This window comes from Suncus etruscus, chromosome 1 (assembly GCF_024139225.1).
Source record: "Suncus etruscus isolate mSunEtr1 chromosome 1, mSunEtr1.pri.cur, whole genome shotgun sequence".
Lineage (NCBI taxonomy): Eukaryota > Metazoa > Chordata > Mammalia > Eulipotyphla > Soricidae > Suncus > Suncus etruscus.
In genome coordinates, this window is record NC_064848.1 from 170550461 (window position 1) to 170574066 (window position 23606).

Sequence of the window (23606 nt, forward strand, 5' to 3'; positions counted from 1 at the left end):
GCCCAGGACACACATGGTAGCAGAGACAGCACAGCGTGATGGGGCGGCATCTAACGCCCTACGTGTGCCTTTGTTCCCAGAATATTCGACACACCACAAATTAAATAGCAAAACATTTTAATCCATTAATTCTAAAAATAAGAGTCATTTTATATCCGGTGCCACCTCCTCAAAAGTCTAGTGCAGTTGAGACAATCAGACTGTGAAAGTATAAAGCAGACATTAAAAGTTAGAGATGCCGTTTTGGACCAGATCATCTTGGGAAGATTTTCCATCCCTTTGTTCGTAAACTGAAGTTGTTGGTTTAAAAAAAAATATCCTTTGAAGAAAAAGCTTTCTCATGCTCTATAAACCCTTTTCCCCCCCTGTACTTTAAATCTATCTGTAATGTCTGAAGGCAAGGAAGGCAGAAAACCAACCTTCCAAGGACAAGGATCTGAGCTGGATTCCTGGGACTAAATACTGTGGTTTAGTTCTATTTCTACCAACACTGTGATGTAAGGTACTATGGCTCTTGCTTTAGTTACAAGAGGTGTTAGGAATGAATGCCCACTCACGTTTAATAATAACTTATCTAGCACAGAACTCTGCAGCACAATCCCAACAACGGGAGCATTTGAAAGCGAGCTGGAGCAGAAGGCAGACATCAATACCACCGGAGGCTCCTCTGTTCTTCTCTCTTTTCAGAATGAGAACTCAGTTCAAAAAGCTCTCGCGAATGCCCTGCAGTGAGTGCCCTTTGGCCCACCACATTTCAAACTTGGATTTCTGATCCCAAGTTTTTTGGGCCTCAGGCTTTAGTGATGTAGCCTTCTCGGATGAGGAAATCATAGATTTTCCGGGTCTTGTTCACGTCTATCTTGATGAGCGCTCTCGCCTGGGCCAGTCTCAGGCCTCCTTGCTTGTTGCATTCATTCAACAGAGCAGATTTATATTCTAAATAGGCTCCTGGGACCAACCTCACGATCTGACAGAGCTGTAAGACAAGGAAAATTTAAGAAACATTAACATCCATCATTCTCATGACTGACTCGAACAGGTAGAGCCAAAATAAAATATCACCATGACATCAACTTCCAACTATTTATAGGAGCCGCTGGGTGGCTGGGCCACATTCCAGTTGGTCTCTGCTTTGGACAGAATACTTCCCAAAGACAGAAGGGAGGGAAAGAAGGGGTACGATGTTGTCAGCACGTGCTGGCCGGCTCACTGGGGTTTGTCAGAGAACATAAGTGTGTCTTGAACAGCTTGGGGAGAGGCCCAACACATTCCAAAAGACCCAGTCAGGGGAGCCTCAGGACACAGCAGGGGTGTGTGCAGAAATGTAGATTCCCAAGAGTGAATCATGATATTTTTAGTATTGGCATAAGGGAGTAGTCCCTGCTTTTGTCACTGTATTTTCTCCTTTGGAGAAAAATGAGACCTAGAGATCTTGTTAAGATGCCACCTTAACTGCTAAAAACCTAGCAAGCTGGTTTGAGTCTGCTTGATGGGCTATGAGTAGTCTAAAGTCATTCTTGTGGCCAAGGGGGGAAAAATGCTTGAAACCTACGGCCATTTCATGCTTCAACAGTAATAGCCCATGACCCTTCTTAGAAAGACTTCAAACATCATTCAGTTTTCTCCTGTTCTCCAAACTAATTTGGCTTGTTTGTTTTGATTTCAGATCCTACTGACATTAGAATTGCTTCTGGCAGATTTTGCTTGGGGGGGCATATAGTGCTGGGGTTCAACCTGACATGTGCTTAGCAAAGTGTGTGCTTATTTAGCCTATCGATTGATTTCTCTGGCTCCTGCAATTAATCTTTCCCATTACTAGAAGGTAAAAGAAAAGACAGATTAACCCTACCTAGCTTTATGCCTGACTTTTTTGAATAGCTTAACCTGAATCAATGATGTTTAGTGTTGGATGAGACAGAGACTAAGAAGTGTGAAGGAACAGATGGGGAATAAGAATGGAACTCCAGGGGCTGCAGAGATAATACAGTGGGGTAGGGATCTTGCTTTACAACTGCTTGGCCCAGATTTGATCCCTGGTACCTTGTATGGTCTCCTGAGTAGCCCAGGAGTGTCTACTCAGTGTAGAGAGCCAGAGTAACCCCAGAGCATCCCCAAAGTGAACCAAATTAAAAAAAAGAAAAGAAAAGAAAGAAAGGGGGGCGGTGAGGTGGCGCTAGAGGTAAGGTGTCTGCCTTGCAAGCACTAGCCAAGGAAGGACAGTGGTTCGATCCCCCAGCGTCCCATATGGTCCCCCCCCCAAGCCAGGGGCGATTTCTGAGCACTAAGCCAGGAGTAACCCCTGAGCATCAAATGGGTGTACCTCCCCCAAACAAAAACAAACCAAAAAAAAAAAAAAAAAGAAAAGAAAGAAGAATGAAGAAAGAAAAGGAAACTCTTTTAGAAGGGATTTCAGAGCTATGGCATATTCTTCTGAAAAAAAAAAAAAAAAAAGCTTGAGGATTCTCTTGAGGGTGGATTTAAATGGTAGAAACAGTCCAAAGTAGCATAAGTTCAATGATTGTAATGGAAAAGTAGGTCACACAGGGCATTTTAAAATAAAAATGAACAAGAGACTATATATGGTGATGAATTCCTTCCTTTAGCTTATAAGTGTGCCTTGAAAACAATTCCAAATATTTTTTTAAACTTTATTTATTTATTGATTGATTGGTTTTTGGGCCACATCCAGCAGTGCTCAGGGGTTAATCCTAGCTCTACACTCAGAAATCATCCTTGGCAGGCTGTGGGCCCATATGGGATGCCGGGAATCTAACCGGGTCCCTCCTGGGTCAGCAGCATGCAAGCAAGTGCCCTACCGCTATGCAATCTCTCTGGTCCCAATTCCCAATTTTTAAAGTACAGGTTATATTGTTGGAATAATTCTAGAACTTCTCTAAGTGACTTTTTTTTTTTTTTTTTTTTTGGCTTTTTGGCCATACCTAGTGGCGCTCAGGGGTTACTCCTGGCTCAGAAGTTGCTCCTGGCAGGCTCGGGGGACCATATGGGATGACAGGAATGGAACCCAGGTCTGTTCCAGGTCGGCCACGTAAAAGAAAAATGCCCTAACACTGTGCTATTACTCCAGCCCCTCAAAGTGACCATTCGATTAACAAATAACCATCTTCATTCAAAAAAAGTTTTTTTTTCATGAGATGAAGAGCTAGACAAGGGTAAACATATGGCTGGCTCAAGTCCACCCCCGGCACAGTTTTTGGTCTTCTGAAACACCGCTACACATGAGCTCTGAGCAGAGCCAGAAATAAGGGCTGACCATAGCCAGGTGTGGCCCCAAAATCTAAATAAATAATTCTTTTTATATGTTTAGAAAGAAAACAATCTGGGGCCAGAGAGAAAGTACAGCAGGTAAGGTACTGACTTATATGCAACCAAACCAGGTACAATCCTGGCACTCCATATGGTCCCCTGAGCAGCACCAGGAGTGATCTGTTGTCAAGGCCAGGAGTAATCTTTGAGCACTGTTAAATTCAGCTCAAATCCAAAACAAAATATAAAACATCACTAACACAACATTTCCTTTTTTTTGGTTTTGTTTTGTTTTTTGGGTCACACCCAGCAACACTCAGGGGTTACTCCTGGCTCTGCGCTCAGAAATTGTCCTTAGCAGGCTTCAGGGGACCATATGGGATATCAGGATTCGAACCACCATCAGTCCTGCGTCAGCCGCATGCAAGGCCTTACCACTGTGCTACCTCTCCAGCCCCCAAGATTTCATTTATTTCCATAAGCATAGTATCTGGGACTAGTGAATACCCAATAACTGAGTAGCTATCATTTTAGGTTTACTATTCTATATTGTTCTCCAAAGCTGGCGGCAGAGAGACAGGAAGAGGTGTTTTCTGAGAGCTATTGACTAATTAGCTCTTCTGCTCCCAGGGTAGAGCAGGGCAGTGAGCTTTTTTTTGTTTGTTTGTTTTTTGATTTTTTGGGCCACACTTTTTGTTTGACACTCAGGGGTTACTCCTGGCTAAGCGCTCAGAAATTGCCCCTGGCTTGGGGGGACCATATGGGACGCCAGGGAATCGAACCACGGTCTTTCCTTGGCTAGCGCTTGCAAAGCAGACACCTTACCTCTAGCGCCACCTCACTGGCCCCAGGGCAGTGAGCTTTGCATGTTAGGTGAGCACAGCAAAATGAGTTTGATCTTTGAAAATCACTGGAGTCAGCTCCACCCTAATGCCCCCCATTTTTATTACCTCCTTTTCTTTTTCATTCAGCTTCTCTGTGCCGGGAAGGCCAGTGAGGTTCAGAGGTGGTGCACTTCTTCTACCTGTGGACAGAAAGACAGCACAGGGTTCAGAGGAGGGCTAAAAGCTTGGGACAGAAGAAGACACCATTCAGGCAGCTGGATCCTCAGGTGCAGGATCACTGTGCCTAGTGGCAGGCACTCTCCACCATTGTCCTGTGTGCCAATTTAGCTAGTAACACGGACATCTCAATGCTCAACTTAAAGTAAAATGGTTACTCATGTGCCCTGTATTCTGCTAAAAACACAAGTATAAGAGTCACTTGTAACTTTTTTTTTTTTTTTGGTTTTGGGGCCACAGACAGTGATGTTCAGGGGTTACCCCTGGCCATGCACTCAGAAATTGCTCCTGGCTTGGGGGACCATATGGAATGCCGGGGATAGAACCAGGTCTGTCCTGGGTCAGCCGCATACAAGGCAAACGACCTACCGCTGTGCTATCACTCTGGCCCCAATCACTTGTAACTTAAAATCAAGTATAACCACTTACCACAGCAGTTATCGCCTATTTTTTTTATTTTGGTGGGGGTGGGGTGGGACACATTTGGCTATGCTTAGGATCACTCCTGGCAGCACTCAGGGAACGATATGGGATCCCCAGAATCAAACTTGGGTTGGCTGCATGCAATCCTGCTGCCCTAACACTCCAGCCTCACCCATTTCTTCTTAAGCAAGCAGGAGATTTTAAAACCTATGGCCCAGATGCCATCCAAAGGCCCTATACTGTCTACCTTGACAGTTGATGGAGGAAAACAGCAATTCTGCAGGAGAGACATTCCTCAGCCTCCACAAAGCTGGTAATTAGCAAGTACCATTTGCCTTCAGATCAAAGGAGGACTGTCATGTTGGCAAGAAGGCCTTTCTCATTTATCATGCAAGGGAACATGCGCTCTTCCAAAGCTGCCCCCTTCTTACCTGAACTAACCACACAGAAGCAGGGGCTGTGGTGACATTTCAGATCTGACTAAGAAACCCAAGAATGAGGTCACTGAAAGGATGGGCTACTGGATATTCAAAACTGGTTTTGTTTTTCTCTAAATGTATATTTGGGGGCCTGGAGAGATAGCACAGTGGTGTTTGCCTTGCAAGCAGTCGATCCAGGACCAAAGGTGGTTGGTTCGAATCCCGGTGTCCCATATGGTCCCCCGTGCCTGCCAGGAGCTATTTCTGAACAGACAGCCAGGAGTAACCCCTGAGCGTGGCTGGGTGTGGCCCAAAAACCAAAAAAAAAAAAAAATGTATATTTGGCTTAATATTCAAATGGGAATGGGTGGATTAAACAAAGTAGAAGAGAATGTAGAATAATATATTAACCTGGAGAAGGGAGGCTGGTTTTCAAGTTGTAGAGAGAAACACGGAGGGAATGTTCCAGGTTGTTGAGCTGAGAAACAGGTGACCCTGTAACAGCAACAACCATTAAGGGCTTCTCTACAACAAACAAGCCCAGCCAGACACCAAGTGCTCCAGAGGGGAGACCAGTCATTTGGGGCCTTATGGAAGTGACCAGAGACCAGAGTAGCATAATGGATCTTGGCCTCCCATTCAGAGCACAAAGGGAACCAGGAGATATCTTTTAATCTGAATAGAAGGCTCAAACAATAAAACAAAAAACAAAATGCAGGGCCAGAGAGATAGCATGGAGGTAGGGCATTTGCCTTGCATGCAGAAGGATGGTGGTTCAAATGCCGGCATCCCATTGGTCCCCTGAGCCTGCCAGGAGCGATTTCTGAGTGAAAAGCCAGGAGTAACCTCTGAGCACATCCAGGTGTAATCCAAAAGCCAAAAAACAAACAAACAAACAAAAATGCAGGGAATGTTGTAGGCTCAGAAAACGGGTATTCCAAAGCTGTTAGTCCAGTCCATTCATTTAATTTTATTTGAGGTGGGGAGGGTCCACACCCAGCAGTGATCAGGGTTTACTCCCTACCCTTTACTCCCTATCCCTTTACTATTGTTCTGGCCTCAAGTCCACTCATTTTAATGAGCCAGTTATTGTATTCTGGTATCTAGATGACGGGAATAGTTAGGAGGAGCAAGTAGAAGAAACTTACCATTAAAAATGAACTTGCATTTAGCTGTCCTCGCCATTCCCTAAGAGACTCTCTTTCCTCCTTTATGTGTTCAGAAATGTCTTGAATGTCTTGTAATACATTACAAAAATCAAATGCTGGGGGCTGGAGAGATAGCACAAAGGGCAGGGCATTTGCTTTGCACAAGGCCAACCCTGGTTCGATCCCTGGCACCCCAAATGATCCCTGGAGCCAATCAGGAATGATTCCTGAGTGCAGAGCCAAGAGAAAGTAAGCCCTGAGCAAGGGTGGGGAGTGGCCCAAAAAACAAAAACAAATGTCATCCTTAAAGTGCTTTGTCTGATCTGTGTCCAAGTCCTGAATATACCGAGAAATTCTGAAATGGGATCACAAGGTCAGCTGTTCCAAATATCCAAGCAACAATAAACTGCAAGAGGTTAATGGTTCTCATTAGTCTGTGTCTGATCATTGGAGTGAACCCTATGTTCTGATAAAAAGAAACAGCGCTGATTAAGGAAAATAATAGCACAAGAGGCAAGATGCCTCATAATCAATAAAAAGAACACTGCTGGCAGGCCCGGGGAGATAGCATGGAGGTAGAGCATTTGCCTTGCAGGCAGAAGGACAGTGGTTGAAATCCTGCCATCCCATATGGTCCCCCGAACCTGTAAGGAGCAATTTCTGGGCATAGAGCCTTAATCCCTGAACACTGCCGGGTGTGACCCAAAAACTAAAAACCAAACCAAAACAAAACAAAGAAAACACTACTGGGGTTGTAGAAATAGTAAAGCAGGTAAGGTATTTTGCAATTTTCTTTTTGGTTTTTGAGTCACACCTGGCAGCGCTCAAGGGTTACTCCTGGTTCTACACTCAGAAATGGCTTCTGGCAGGCTCGGAAGACCATATGGGATGCCGGATTCGAACCACCATCCTTCTGAAAACAAGGCAAACGCCTTACCTCCATGCTATCTCTCTGGCCCTGTATTTTGCAATTTTTACATGTGGTGGACACAGGCTTGATCCCTCGCATCACAGAAGATTCCCCAAGAAGTGATTCTTGAGCAGAGCCAGAAGTAAACTCTAGGTACAACCAGGTATGGCCCCCAAAATGAACAATAACAACAACAACAACAAAATAAAAAACAGGAAAAGAAACATCACGAAATTGTTCAGACCTTTATGATAAATACTGGTTTCATATGACCAGTCTACTGATCACCAAGTTTCTACACAGCTTAAAGAAATTCTTGTTTATGGTAAATACATGTTTCTTCAGTTATATATAGGACACAAAGCCTTTCATTTGTCTCCTGACAGATAAACCTTAAAGTGTGTGACAGAAGGCCAGAGGGATGATGGCTAGGAAGGGTGGAGCATATACTTTGCAGCAGAAGGAGCCAAGGGTTGTAGAGCATCACATGGTCCCCTGAGCACCACTGGGAGTACTCAAAAAAGGGAAAAGAAAACAATGTAGGTTGGTAGAGCACTTGCACTGCTTGCATGCGGTCAATCTGGGTTTGATTCTTGCTACCCCATGTGGTTCCCTGAGTCCTACCAGGAGGGATCCCTGATAGCAAAGCCAGGAGTAAGCTCTGAGCATGCTGGGTGTAGCCCCCCATCTCCACAAAAATAAGAAAAAAAAAATCAAATACAACCATAAACAAATACAACCAAATACACTAGTAAAATACAAACCATAAACACAAATACAACCATAAACACTAGTAAAATAAGAACCATCCAGAATTCATTTTTACCCTTTCTCTCTTCTCTAGCCCTAACGATAGTGCTGGTGTGGCCATGGACATTCTGAAAACTTGGTTATGTTCATGAATCAGGCTAACAGTTACCCACTGTTCCCACAAAGGGGGGATGACTGTGTTACAGTTCCCTGAATAAAAACTCAGATGTGCTCCAGTCTGAACAGCAATTACCTGAATTTGAGGCCATCGGAAGGGAAGGGCTCAGACCAGAATCACTACGACAAAAAAAAAAAAAGAGAAAATTTTAAATGTCATACTAAAAGAAGAAATTTCTAAAAGCCTGTGTGCAACTGGATACCACTTGTCAGATTAAGTACTCATCAGAAGTATAATGAAAGGCCGCTGTTACAGAGGGCACCTCACTGTCCCAACTAGAAAACCAGTTCTGAGGGTAAGGACCCTGGGATTTGCTAAGAAGAGCTTTTGGTCTTGGAATACCACAAGAAACTATTTGTGGGAAAGGGCAAAGAATAGATTCCCGGGGCCGGAGAGATAGCATGGAGGTAAGGCGTTTGCCTTTCATGCAGGATGGTGGTTCGAATCCTGGCATCCCATATGGTCCCCTGTGCCTGTCCGGGGCGATTTCTGAGCATAGAGCCAGGAATAACCCCTGAGCACTGCCAGGTGTGACCCAAAAAACAAAAAACAAAAAAAGATTCCCCAGGGGATTCCTGCCAAAAGACTCAGAGGGAAAGACAACACTATATTACATTACTCAACCATAAGAAAAGATAAAGTCATGAAACTTGCTGCTCCACAAAGCGACCTGGAGAGTATTATGCTGAGTGAAGTTAGAGGGAGAGAGACTGACACAATGATCTCTCTCCTGCAGACTATAAAGAAACATAATGGTGAAATAACAAATGCCCAAAGAACATGAAAATTGATATTCAGTAGGAAACAAGGCCCTTGAGGGGGCTGGGGATTAGGATGTGGGGGAGCCCTGTAACATCTATGGTGAAAGGAAGTATTCAACCAGAAGAGGTGGTGTTGAAAGGTGGTCACATGTTATACAGGAAACTTATCAGCAACAGTACAGTAAACTACAGTTCAGAAACATGCAAAAACAAACAAACATACACATATGCATTGGGGGAGAGGAGAAAGATCAGTTCTAAAACACTGTATGCCTGAGAAACTAATCATGAATAACTTTGTAATTTCATAGTGACCAATTAAGAAAAACATAAAAAGAAGGGGCCGGGCGGTGGCGCTGGAGGTAAGGTGCCTGCCTTGCCTGCGCTAGCCTAGGACGGACCGCGGTTCGATCCCCCCGGCGTCCCATATGGTCCCCCAAGCCAGGAGCGACTTCTGAGCGCATAGCCAGGAGTAACCCCTGAGCGTCACCGGGTGTGGCCCAAAAACCAAAAAAAAAAAAAAAAAAAAAAGAAAAACATAAAAAGAAGATAGAGGGAAATTGGAGACATGAAGGCATGGATAAGAAACGAAATAAATGCACTGGCTCTTTTAAGCATATCATAATTTGGGAGGAGTCTCAAGGCAACAAATAGCGGTGCATAGGGCTTACTCCAGGCTCTGTCCTAAGGGGTCATTTCCGGTGGTCTAGGGGAAACCTTATAGGGTGCTGGGGTTGACTGAACCCTGGTTGGTCACGTGCAAGGTAGTTGCTTTGCCTGCTATACTATCGCTCTGGCCCCTATGTCACATTTTTATTTATGGGCCTCCTGCCTTCTTTCTTTTTTCTTAAATTAATGCAATGTTGGTTCATATTACTGTATGTTTCAGGAGCCCTTTTCCCACCTCTTCCAAAGTGCCCAAATCCCCCTACAACCAGTTATTAGCTCCCTTCCCCCTCCCCATTCTGGACCTCTTAGTTCTGCAATCTGAATCAACTGTGCCCTTGACTTCCTTCTTTATAGCCTTTAAGATCTGTATCTGTCTTTCTTCTTTTGCCTGGTTTCACTAAGCATGATCCTACCAGTGCTATCCGGATTGTCACTATTCATCTTTTCTCACTGCCAAGTGTACTATCCATTGTGTATACATTTACCCACGTATCCATTGTTGAACATTTGGGTCACTGCCAGAACTTGACTACTATAAATAGCACTCTAATCACATTTATCTTTTTGATGTGTGTTGTGTGAAGGGAGGTGGTTCATTTTGCAGTGCTGGAGATTAAGCCCAGCGCCTCATGTGCAAGGTGAGTTCTATAGCTGAGCCCTATCCCCAAACCTTCAATGAGCATTTTCTATTTTTTAGTACCATAGCCTAGAGTGGAACTTTCTAGGGTCTGTGGTAAATCTATTATTGGTCTCTTGATTTCCAGAAAGGCCAGATCAGCCTGCATTTCGACCAATAGGGCGTAAGGGTTCTTTTTTGTCTTCACTGCCTCAACAACACTCACTGGTTTTGGTCTTTGAGATGGAGACCATGCCACAGGATTGAGGTGACCTCACTGAAGCTTAGGTTTGTTATTTGACAGTGAGTGACACCAAGCAATATTTTCCATAATTCACTAATAGTTAAAAAAAGATCAAAGTAGCAAAATAGGATTCTAAGGATATAGCTGTTTCTCAAAAAATGAGTTATTATGGCACTGTTTGTGAAACAGACTGCAGAAATGCTCTGGAATTTTCTAGATACCCAGGCACTGTTACTCAGCTCTCTGGGCAAGGAATATATGGAAATGTTTGAAATCACATCCACTGGCCAAAGCATCCACGAGGATGGTGGCCCTGGGACAAGTCACCCACATGTCAGCCTGCCGGCGCAGCCACTGCTGGCATGCACTGCTGTCCTGGATGTACTGGAGGACCTCGGAGAGCATGGTACGCTTCAGACGCTCCTCCTCCCGTGTCTTCTTCAGGTGATCATAGGTCCTGGCACCTAGTTGGGGTGGGGATATAAAAAAACGCCAAGACCAAAATGACAAGGGGCTGGGCCAACCAAAAGACCAGCTGCCAATAATAAAACTGCACCCCTTATTACTGCTCTATAACAAAGGAGAGAGTTCCCAACGTGAAGAACCTTTCTTGTGTTGGAGAGATAGTACAGAGGTTTAAGAAATTTGCCTTGTGTGCAGCTGACTCGGGTTCGATCCTCGGCATCCCTTATGGTTCCCTGAGCTCTTGATTCCTAAGCACAGTCAGGAGTAACCCCTAACAACTCCCAGGTTTGGCCCCAAAACAACAAGAAACAAACAAAAAGAGTTTCTTTTTTTTTTGGGGGGGGGGCTTGATTTTTGGGTCACACACCTGGTGGTACCCAGGGATTTCTCCTGGCTCTGTACTCAGAAATTGCTCCTGGCAGGCTTGAGACCCCGTATGGGATGCTGGGAATTGAACCTGGGTCTGTCCCACATCAGCAGCATGCAAGGCAAACATCCTACTCCTAAGCTATTGCTCTAGCCCCACAAAATGAGTTTCATTGTGAAAATAAAGAACCATTATTCTAGGTTGAGCCCACAGCCACAGGGCTGTATGAGGCACAGCTCCTTTTTGTGGGCAGTAGGTGATAACTTCCAATCAACAGGAAGGAGGGAATGCTGAAGGCCATTCCAAAACTAACAACACAGTCACAGACATGACCAACAGAGGCTTGCTGCTATGTGCCAGGCATTGTGCTGTGTTTTCATGCACTATCTCTAATTTAATCTTCAGACGAACACATTGAGACTTGGAAATTTGAGACTGAAACGGAACCACAGAGCTGGTAAACAGGAGAGTTGGCATTCAAGCCCCAGGAGTCCAAGTCTAGATCACAAGCTCTTAACTTGTGTAGAACACCCTTTCCTTACAGCCTGGCTCTACTATAGTTCTTCTCTCCTCACATTAAGGTTTAGATTCTTCTCTAGATAGAAATTACAATACCATTCTCCTAAGTTTGTTATGAGACTTATGAGAATGGCATCTGTGTGACATGTTCAGCATAGAGGCTGATATACAGTTAACTGCTATCAGACCTGGATGCTGTTACTCCATTATCGCTCTTTCAAGTAACTGAGATGCAATCACCTAAGTCAGGTAAAGCCCAGGTCATGAGAATGATCATTCCCTGCATCAAGAAATTTTAAAAAGGGCAGAAGAGGGGCTGGAGAGATAGCATGGAGGTAAGGCGTTTGCCTTTCATGCAGAAGGTCATCGGTTTGAATTCCGATGTCCCATATGGTCCCCTGTGCCTGCCAGGAGCAATTTCTGAGCATGGAGCCAGGAGTAATCCCTAAGCACTGCTGGGTGAGACCCAAAAACCACACACACACACACACACACACACACACACACACACACACACACACACACACACAAAGGGCAGAAGAGATGGGACAGCAGGTAGGGCACTTGCCTTGCATGCAGCTGACCTGAGTTTGATCCTTAACATCATATATGGTTCCTAGAACCCTGCCAGGAGTTATCCCTGAATGCAGAGCCAGGAATAAATCCTGAACACAGTCAGGTATGGCCCCCCCCAAACAAAAGAAAAAATAAAATAAATTTATAAAGGGAGATGAAGAGATGGTTCAGTGACTAAAGCATGAGGCCACAATCCACATCCCAGTGCTGCCCATCACATTAAGAGGGATCCTGGCAGTGCTACATGAGGTTGCAAGTCACGTTCCAGCCACACTATAGGCAGGTGTATGGTAGCACACCTAGTCCAATTCTCCCAGTGAACATTACAACTAAAAAGATATGGAAGAGTCCAGGGCCACTGTGTAGTGGCAGAGTAGTCTGTGAAGCCTGCAATTCAATTCCTAGCACTGATGGTCCCCTGAGCATTACAATGATGAATAGACTCTGAGTACCTCTGGCTGTGGTCCAAAACAAAGAACAAACAAACAAAATGAAAAGATGTGTGAGTGTTGTGACCATGAGCACAAGTTTGTGGCGAGCATATCTGAGCACAACTGAATGGAGTATGTGACCCTCAGCATTCCAGCCAGAATGGTCGCAGTGCTCTCACTAAAAAGAGCATCCTACAGCAAGTACCACAGCCGAGTGGGCAAGCACTGTAGCAGAGTGAGTTGTGACCTTCCATGGGCACCCCAACGTCAACACCGAGAAGGGCATAAGGGATAAGAACTTTCCAAAAAATCCAGACTAAAAAACTGGAACACAAAATCCTTTAGAGACATGAAGAGTCTAAACCAAAACCAGCACCTGTTTTCTCTGTTATAGCTTTTATTTTATACCCTGTTCCACATAAAATTTACAAAGAACAGAGGCATTTTGTGGAGAACGATGATCACAGCTGGCAGTGCTCAGGACTTACTCTTGATGGGGCTTGGGGGACTGTATGGTGTGCTGAGGATTCAAACCCATGTGCAAAGGGTTGTGCCCTTGACCACACGGTTGGCCATGTTCAAGGCAAGTGCCCTACCTGCTGTACTGTCTCTCCAGCACCAGAACAGAAGCTCATTCTGAAGAAGAAAAAAGCTCCCAACACTCAGAGACTTCCTCTACATGTCTGCCCACCCAGTGTGCTCAGCCTGTGCATACGTACTACAGAAACTGGTAATGCCTGCAGTCCGGTATTCCTGCAGCCTCTTGATTTCCCTTCGAAGTTCAAATTCCACTGTTAATCCCCAAAAAGAACAAAGAACAATTAGAGAAAAAAATTCACATGGAAGAACACTTTTTTTTTTAATTGGGTCACACCAGGTCACACATGTTGCACTTCTGGCTCTGTGCTCAGAAAATTGCCCCTGGCAGGCTCAGGGGACCATCTGGGATTCTGGGTTGGCCCAAATCAAGGCAAATGCCCTACCGCCATGCTATCTCTCCAGCCTCAAGAACACTTTTCTATTCTGTTATATTCTTTATAAAGAAGACTGGGCAGTTCCATTTGGGGCAAACTCCTATTCATTGATTACATCTGAGAATCTGATCCTGGAGCTGAGAAGCTACTCCAGCTGTCTTCCAGCTGCTACATCCAACTGAAGAAAGCAGCTGTCATTGTTTCTCAGGACACTTACAGCATATAGACTACATTCATTCTCTATATGAGTAACAAATACAATTTAAAATTTTATATACTGGGGCCAGAGTAATAGCACAGCGGTAGAGTGTTTGCCTTGCATGCAGCTGACCTGGGACAGACCCTGTTTTGATCCCCAGCATCCTATATGATCCTCTGAGCCTGCCAGGAGTAATTTCTAGTGCAGAGCCAGGAGTAACCCCGGGGTGCCACTGGATGTGGCCCCCCCAAAATAATGGTAGATCCTATTAAATTTTTTTATGAAACCTGTCTCCGGTATTACTGGATAAGACCTTTTGGACTGAAAAAGTCAAAAGCTCTGTATATAAGTTCTGGATAGTCATTTTATAACTTTTTTCCTATTAAGACAAAAATAAGCAATGGTTTCTTTAAACCAAAGATTTCTGTCTCTGCTAAGCATACAGATTGACTTGCATTGTGTATCTGGAGATAAACATCCAAGCTGGTGACTTAATTAATTAATTAATTTTGGTTGGTCAGTGCTCAGACTGACTCCTGGCTTTTCACTCAGAGATCACTCTTGGTGAGCTTGGGGTACTCTGAGATGTTGGGGATGGAACCCAGATCCTTACCAGCTGTCCTATCTCTCTCTAGTCTTAAGATGGTGATTTGAGGGGCCAGGCGGTGGCGCTGGAGGTAAGGTGCCTGCCTTGCCTGCGCTAGCCTAGGACGGACCGTGGTTCGATCCCCCGGCATCCCATATGGTCCCCCCAAGAAGCCAGGAGCAACTTCTGAGCGCATAGCCAGGAGTAACCCCTGAGCGTCACAGGGTGTGGCCCAAAAACCAAAAAAAAAAAAAAAAAAAAAAAAGATGGTGATTTGAAACAGGATGAAGACAGAGCTTGGATGAGATGTAGTTATAGGAAGTAACACATAAAGCAGGGATGACATAAATTGGGACCAGAAATAAAACTGGGACTGGTAATAGAGGCTAAGTCACCAGCACAAACCACACAAAGAAAACTAACCCAACGACAGTGGATGATGTCATAGCAGAATATCTGCATGATGAGCAAGACAGGGCCATGGTATTGGAACTCCTTGGAACAAAAACCTAAGGGTAAAGTATAGCCCTCTCAGGATGAAAGGCACAATTCTCGTGTGCCTTTGTATATCAGTCCAGTGTTTTTTTTAAAGTCTAGGTCTTCCTGCCTGAACAACTTCGTATTTTTTGGCTGAAAAATAATATGACTGGGTAGAATTCTCTGAAAGGCAAGAATGATGAACGAAAGTACTTGTTCCGTGAGTTGCCCAACTCTGTTCCCATTTTTTAATTACATTTAATATCGAAATGTTTATTTTTTGATATTTTGGTTTTGGAGTCACATTCAGTGATGTTCAGGGTTACTCTTGGCTCTGCACTCATGAATTACTCCTGGCAGTACTTAGGGATGTTGGGGATAGAACCCAGGTCAGATCACATGCAAGACAAATGCCCTACTCACTGTACTACTACTCTCTGGCTACAATAATGAATTATTTATTTGAAAAAATAACATGCCTAGAATTTGCTTTGAAACAGTACAATTAGGGCCAGAAAGATAATATAAGAGCAAAGCACTTGCCTTACATGTAGCTGACCAAGGTTTAATCTCCAGCACTCTATTTGGACTGCTGAGCCCTGCCAGGAGTGATCCCTCAGCACAAAGCCAGGAGTACAGCCAGGAGAACAAGTATGATCCCAAACCAACAACAAATAAAACAAAACCTCAAAAAACAAAATAGCATGGGGCTGGAAAGATAGCATAGCAGTAGGGCATTTGCCTTACATGTGGCCGACCCAGGAAGAACCCGGTTGGATTCCCGCCATCCCAAATGGTCCCCCAGCCTGCCCGGGGTGATTTCTGAGTGCAGAGCCAGGAGTAGCCCTTGAATGCCACCAAGTGTGGTCTTAAAAACATCAATCAATAAAGTTTAAAAAACAAAACAAAATAGTATAGATTAAGATAGGAAGGGACTGCATGGGTAAAGATGAAACCAGACTGGTTATGTGTTGATAAGTATACTTCTGTGTATATGAAAGCTTCAAAATAAAAACCAGAGTTGTCTACGACAGAGACAGTGAGGGGTTATAAGTCACTTGCCATGCATTCGGCCTTGTTTGATTCCTGGTACCACATATTCCCTGAGCACAGAGCTGTGAGTATCATCAGAGCACTGCAGGGGATGGCTCAAAACACAAAAATAAGAAAAAGTGGAGGTGGAGGGGCTGCTAAAGTACTATTTCACAAGGGAAAAAAGAGAAAGCCACTCTATTCCCAACCATTGAAAATCCAAATTTATGGGCCCGGAGAGATAGCACAGCAGCGTTTGCCTTGCAAGCAGCCAATCCAGGACTAAAGGTGGTTGGTTCAAATCCCGGTGTCCCATATGGTCCCCTGTGCCTGCCAGGAGCTATTTCTGAGCAGACAGCCAGGAGTAACCTCTGAGCACCGCCGGGTGTGACCCAAAAACCAAAAAAAAAAAAAAAAAAAAAAAAAAAAAAAAAAAAAAAATCCAAATTTATCTCATGGGAATAATGGGACATAACAGAGATTTTTTTTTTTTAATTTTTTTTTTTTTTTGGTTTTTGGGCCACACCCTGTGACGCTCAGGGGTTACTCCTGGCTATGCGCTCAGAAGTTGCTCCTGGCTTCTTGGGGGACCATATGGGACGCCGGGGGATCGAACCATGGTCCGTCCTAGGCTAGCGCAGGCACCTTACCTCCAGCGCCACCGCCCGGCCCCCAGAGATTTTTTTTTTTAAAAAAAATCCATTTAGGGCCCGGAGAGATAGCACAGCGGCGTTTACAGCGGCGTTTGCCTTGCAAGCAGCCAATCCAGGACCAAAGGTGGTTGGTTCGAATCCCGGTGTCCCATATGGTCCCCCGTGCCTGCCAGGAGCTATTTCTGAGCAGACAGCCAGGAGTAATCCCTGTGAGCACCGCCGGGTGTGACCCAAAAATAAAAACAAAAACAACAACAACAAAAAAAATCCATTTATTTGCAAAACTTTTATATAAAAACATTCAAGTACTTGTTTAAGGCTCAAAACTACCTACATGCATGGCTTTCGATGAACTTGTCATGTTCCACTGGACCCACAATCCTTGCAAATCGCCTCATAGTTTCATAAAGTTCTTGAACCTCTTTGGGATACCGCCGCTCCATTACTATAAAGTAAAATACAACCACATTACAAAGAATGTTAAGGATTCCTATGTTTTCTGCCTTTCTTTGACATGAAGTGAAATGGAAGGGCATTATTCCTAACCTCACATGACTAACATACTCATGACAGGAAGCAAACAGGAAAGCGAAGAATGCAAAACAGTAATCATAGTGATAGCAGCAACACAGTAACTATCACATAGGGCTGTTGTTATCACAGAGTTCATCTGTCCTCTGAGCACCCTGTGACCTCACACCTCGAAGCCTCTAATCCTGCACAGAAACAGGAACTCAGCCAAGTGGCAGGAGAGCCAGTTAAAGGAAGCTATTACATTCTCAGAACAAGGCTGCATACAATTTTTGGTACTAACTTATGCAGAAAAACAGGAGAAATGCAGGTAAAATAGTGTGCCTGAAGAAGTCCATTATTCTAAGTGTGATTTCTGCCCCAAACTCTTACCTTACCTACATGTGGTCATTTCTTCATTCTTCATATGAATTTTTTTTTTAAGTGATTAAAAAACTAAATAGGGGGCTGGAGAGATAGCATAGTGGTAGGGTATTTGCCTTGCATGTGGCCAACCTGGGACAGACCTGGGTTTGATCCCAGCATTTCATATCGTTCCCGAGCCTTCCATGATCGATTTCTGAGTGCAGAGGCAGGAATAATCCCTGAATGTCAGTGGGTGTGGCCCAAAACCAAAACAAAACAAAAATAAATTCCTCAAAATTCCACAACAACAATATAAAGCACAATGTAAAGTAAAAAATAAAAAGGATATACTTATGGACCTAGAAGGATATTTAATTTATTTTTTTTTTGGGGGGGGGTCACACCCGGCAGTGCTCAGGGGTTATTCCTGGCTCCAGGCTCAGAAATCGAAAATTTCAGAAATCAGAAATTGCTCCTGGCAGGCACGGGGGACCATATGGGGTGCCGGGATTCGAACCGATGACCTCCTGCATGAAAGGCAAACGCCTTACCTCCATGCTATCTCTCTGGCCCCAGAATATTTAATTTCTACGATTTGATGGTCTGAACCTTATAGTGACAGCGTCAAGCCTATATGAGTCTACCAAAAAGAACAGGTACAGAGATAAAACAGACGTAAAACATTGCGCCTTGCACATGGCTATTCAGTCTGGTCCCCTGCACTTCAGATGAGTCTCCAAGCCCTGCAGGAGTGATCCCTGAGCACAGAGCTAGGAGTAAGACCTGAGCATTGTCAAGGTGTCAAGGTGAATCCAACCCACCCCACTTCCCGAAGAAAAAACAACAACAACACAGAAACCCAAAACCAATGATAGGAACAAAAATTAGGTATTGTCACAAAGAGTATTATGGGGCCAGAGAGAGTACAGGGATAAGGTACTTCTTGGCCCTGCATGGTCCTGGCTGAATCCCTGACCACAGCTGGAGGTCAATCCTGAGCATAGAGTAGCTCTTGAGCACCATTGGGCGTGGACCAAACCCCCTCCACTTAAAAGGAGAAAATAAATTAAAAAAAGATAAGAGTCTCCTGACAATTTTTACAAATATACAATTACTGTAAGATCTCTCATAAATCTTTGGGGCGGGGGAATCAGGCCTATCATCAGCTCCCAGCTGTGGGACGAGTGAGCTTTGTTCCTTGTCAGAGCTCAGGGGACCATGTGGTGCCAAGGATTGAACCTGGGCCTACAGCACAAAGAGCACGTGTTCTAGCCCTCTGAGGCATCTCCAGGTCCCCAAGGGTAACTCTTGTTTGCTAAGTATAAACTTTACAGTTAAATGGAACTTTACAATGAAGTGAACTCCACAATCCTTTTTTTCCTTTGTTTCGTTGGCTTTTGGGACACACCTGCCAGTACCCAGGGATCATTCCTGATGATGCTTGGAGAACCATATGGAGTACCAGGGATAAAACACAGATTGGCCATTTGCAAAAAAATAAAAATAAATAAATAAAATCACCTTATCTGCTGTACTGTCATTCTAGCACAAACTCTAAATTTTAGAAATAGAAAAAGAACAAGACCCATTTTGCCTAGTTTAGACAAATCCAATATATATATTAGAGGCAGCAAGATTTCAAAATTAGCATTAATTTAAAGTTTGTTATCACTATCACATAATGCCAAATATAATTTTCTGTTTGTCTATTGCAGGGGTGGTGAACAGCCACATGCAGCTCCCGGCCAAAATGAATGCGGCTCTTTGCCTCTTACCATTATTTTGTATACTATGGCTCTTTGCCAAGTTTGAATTTTGTTATGCTGCTTCTTAGGAGGGACCTCTGAGGAGAGATCTCCGAGCACATAGTCCCGCTCCCAGGCTGTGTCATTCCATCCCCCATCCCTCGGAAACAACTGCACGGGCCAGCAAGCGGGGGTGGGGGTGGGGGTGTGACAACTCATGTGTCACATGTTGTGTCACATCTTGCCGTTAGTTCTTAGTGTGGAGGATGCTTACCATCGCTGCAGGATTTTTACCCTCACTCAAAATGACAAAACGCAATTATGTGTTTAATATATTATTGTTAAAATTATATGCTTTTGTGTGAGTGTTTGTCTGTTTTGGCAGGTCACTGCGTAGTGTGGCTCTCTGACTCTCAGAGTTTAAAATTTTGGCTCTTTGTGTCGAACTTGTTCACCACCCCTGGTCTATTGCCATAAAACATAAGTTCTGATTTTTCTATAAAGATATTTGAAAAATTTCATGACAATTATATTATGTTTAACAAATAATGGTTTATCATTCATATAATTTAAAAACATTTACATCATTCTCATGTAAATATTAACTACAAATTAATAACTCCTTTGGGGGGTGCTGGTTTGTTTTGTTTTGGGGGCCATGCCTGGCAATACTCAAGGCTTACTCTTGGTTCTATGCACAGGAAATCACTCCTGGCAGTGCTCACGGAACCATATGGGATGCAGGGTCTTGAACTTGGATGAACCATGTCTAAGGCAAGCAACCTAACCGCTGCACTCTCTCTCCAATTCCTATATTAATAGCTTTTGACTGGTTATGTACCACAATTTCCTTACATCTAAGGCTAGAGTGAGCTACTCCCGGTTGTGTGCTCAGGCATCATTCCTGGTGGTATTTAGGGAATCATATATGCAATCCTGGATCAATAGTGTACTAAAAACGTTCCTTAACCACTACCTCTCTGCCCCTGAAGTCTGTTTTTACTTTGTAGGTAATTTCTGATGGTGCTGATATTCCTCCTGGCACCGTTCCATGTGAGCAGCCCATTGAACTCTCGACGTGGCCCACCTGGAAGTCTTTTTCAATTTTAATTTTATGTTTTGGGGTACACCTAACTGTGCCCGGGCTTACTCCTCAAGTCAGTCTTCTTCCCTCTCTTTTCAGGAAGGTAGCTCAAAAGGCTGGAGCACATGCTTTTTTCATAAGGAGGCCTAGGTTCTGTCCATGCCATGGTAACCTGAATTACACATTATCCTGAACACAAAGGGAATGATTCCCAAGAAACATGCTGGAAGTAGCCCCTGAATACAATGAGAGGTGGCCCCAACTCAAAAATAAATAAAAGATGCAAGAGAGACAATACAGGGTAAGGAACTGTATTGAAGGTGGACAATATGGATTCAATCCCTGTCACCACATATGGTGCCTTGAGCACTGCCAGATGTGATTACCCAGGGCAGAGTCAGGAGTAAGACCTGAACATAGCCAGGTGTGGTCCCAAATACCCTTCCCTCCAAAAAACCTGAAAAATAAATAAAAATATAGATGCTCACTCTGATGTTATCCCTAGACACAATGATTTAATGAGTTAAGCACCAGAATTTTTTTTTTTTTTTTTTTTTTTGGTTTTTGGGCCACACCCAGTAACGCTCAGGGGTTACTCCTGGCTATGTGCTCAGAAGTTGCTCCTGGCTTGGGGGACCATATGGGACACCGGGGGATCGAACCGCGGTCCGTCCAAGTCTAGCGCAGGCAAGGCAGGTACCTTACCTTTAGCGCCACCGCCCGGGCCCTAAGCACCAGAATTTTAAATGTTACCTTGGTGACATTAATATGACTATATGACTTGGTTTAAGAACTAGAGCAATGATTTTTTAAAAAGTATTGTGTGAAACTATATGTCTAAAACATAGTACTGTAAGCAAGAGAAACCAATAAATAAAACTTCAAGAAAAGAAGAAAAATATAAAGATTATAATAGCTGATACTTACACTGAAACTTCCTAAGGTTGATTAATCCATGATCACGAATAATTCTAGAATAAAAAAATCAAAAGTAATCTATTTATTAAAATTAGATCTGTACTTAATTATGTTTTCCACATGCAGTTTTATCAAACTCAGAGTCTCATCATCTGCTCTGCCTGCCACTCAAGACAAATCTTTAACTCTAGGGCCAGAGAGATAGCACAACGGTAGGGCATTTGCCTTGCAAGCAGCCAACCCAGGACCAACGGTGGTTCGAATCCTGGCATCCCATATGGTCCCGAGCCTGCCAGGGGCAAATTCTGAGCACAGAGCCAGGAGTAACCCCTGAGCATCGCTGGATGTGACCCAAAAACCAAAATATATATCTTAAACTCCACAAGTAGTTTTTGGCCATATCCAGCAGTGCTCAACGGATCATACACGGTGCTAGGGCACATCTCGTCAGCTGTTTAAAAAGTGAGCTCCCTAACTGCTGTACACCTCTTCAACTCTCCCACAAGTAGTTTTTGTCAGACACCTAAGACACTTTGAGAGGAAATACTGGTCCAAAGAAACCACTATTCACAAACCATAGCAAGCCCACACATCACCTACAAGATCACAGGCTCTCAAACATCACACATTTTGTTCTCTTTGGACTTAGCAGACTCTCATAATTATTTTCTGGATGAATGAATAAGTTGATGAGAACATACAAATACCAAAAGACATGTGTGTCTGTTGCCTAAGATGTAACAGAAGGGAATGTGTATCATTTTCATAAAAATTAAATCTATTCATTTTAGGAAAATGATAAAATTGAGAATTGCCATTTAAGAGGAATCTGTTAATCATAAAAGGGAAGCATAATCACACATTCAACACTTACAACTGCACATTCATAACACATTTTGAAGCCATTTGAAAGAAATTATTGCACATGTTTAATGAAAAGGCATCATAAAACAAGTTCTAGGAGCAAAGAGTACCACGGGTAAGGCGCTTGCCTTCCATGCTGCTGACCTGGATTCTATGACAGGTACCACATATGGTCCTCTGAGCTCTGCCTGGAGAGATCTCTGAGCACAGAGCCAGGAGTGAGGACAGTTAGATGTGGGCCCAAAACCAAACTGCAGAAAAAGAAACAAAAAATCTCTAAAACCAACCTCAAAAACTGAATTCTAGTAGTTGAAAAGATATCTCAAAATGCCAGACTACATGCAAAAGACAGTAGTTTGGTTCCCAGTGCCACATAGTCCCTTGGGCACCACCAGAAACCACCACCAAGGACAGAGCCAGGTCTGAGCTGTATGGGGTGTGGCTCAAAACAAAACAAAATGAAATGAATCATAAAACATTTTTTAGGAGGGGCCCAGGAATGGCTCAGTGGTAACCTCTTGCCTGTGATGTCGATCCCCAGCAATGCCCCAAAATCCCAATGTGATTTCATAAGCTCTGCAGTTGAGGATCCCCAGTGTCACATAAAACATGTGATTTCGGGGCCGGAGAGAGTGAAGCGGTAGGGCGTTTGCCTTAAATGCTGAAGGATGGTGGTTCGATTCCTGGCATCCCATATGGTCCCCCAAGCCTGCCAGGAGCTATTTCTGAGCCTAGAGCCAGGAGTAACCCCTGAGCGCTGCCAGGTGTGACCCAAAAATCGAAAAAAAAAAAAAAAAACCCAAAACAAAACATGTGATTTCTTGCAATGGTGTGTGGACAAGCACTGCAACTAAGGGCAGGTGTCCCTCTTGTCATCACAGAAACAAAAAACAGCAATAAAAATGGAAGGGAAGAGAAAATATAAAACAACAGGGCCCGACGCAATAGCACAGACTTTGGTTCGATCCCTGGCGTCCCATATGATCTTCCGAGCCAGAATCAATTTCTGAGCACATAGCCAGGAGTAACCCTTGAGCGTCACAGGGTGTGGCCCAAAAAGCAAAACAACAACAATAACAACAACAGCAACATCAACAGCAACAACAGCAACAAAGTCTAGGGAGATAGCTCAAAGGGCAGGAATGCATGCTTGGATACTGGATCTCTAATTTGTATTCTCAGCACATGTGTTCCCCCAAGCTTGGCCTAAAACTAATACAGAAAAATACTTTCTAGCTCTATTTGTATATTTCAAACAAAACAATTTATGAGGCTGAAGGAATAGCATGTGGCCAATTTGGGTTTGACCCCCAGTACCCCAAGCCTGACAGGAATGATTTCTGAGTGTGGAGCCAAGAAAACGCCTGAGCACCACTAAGTGTGGGACCCCCGAAAAC

General features: G+C 43.9%; 1 protein-coding gene across 1 annotated transcript in view; it reads right to left on the reverse strand.

The window, feature by feature from the left end:
- Positions 1 to 356: 356 nt before the first annotated feature.
- TADA2A (transcriptional adaptor 2A) overlaps positions 357 to 23606 on the reverse strand; it is a 63430-nt gene continuing 40180 nt past the window's right edge. Inside the window, exons 9-15 of the mRNA XM_049772073.1 lie at positions 21355 to 21398; positions 17057 to 17167; positions 13521 to 13592; positions 10775 to 10907; positions 8229 to 8272; positions 4215 to 4288; positions 357 to 976 (exon numbers count right to left, since the gene is read on the reverse strand). Of these exons, the coding sequence (XP_049628030.1) occupies positions 791 to 976; positions 4215 to 4288; positions 8229 to 8272; positions 10775 to 10907; positions 13521 to 13592; positions 17057 to 17167; positions 21355 to 21398 (664 nt within the window). The 3' untranslated portion in view covers positions 357 to 790. The remainder of the gene's footprint in view (positions 977 to 4214; positions 4289 to 8228; positions 8273 to 10774; positions 10908 to 13520; positions 13593 to 17056; positions 17168 to 21354; positions 21399 to 23606) is intronic.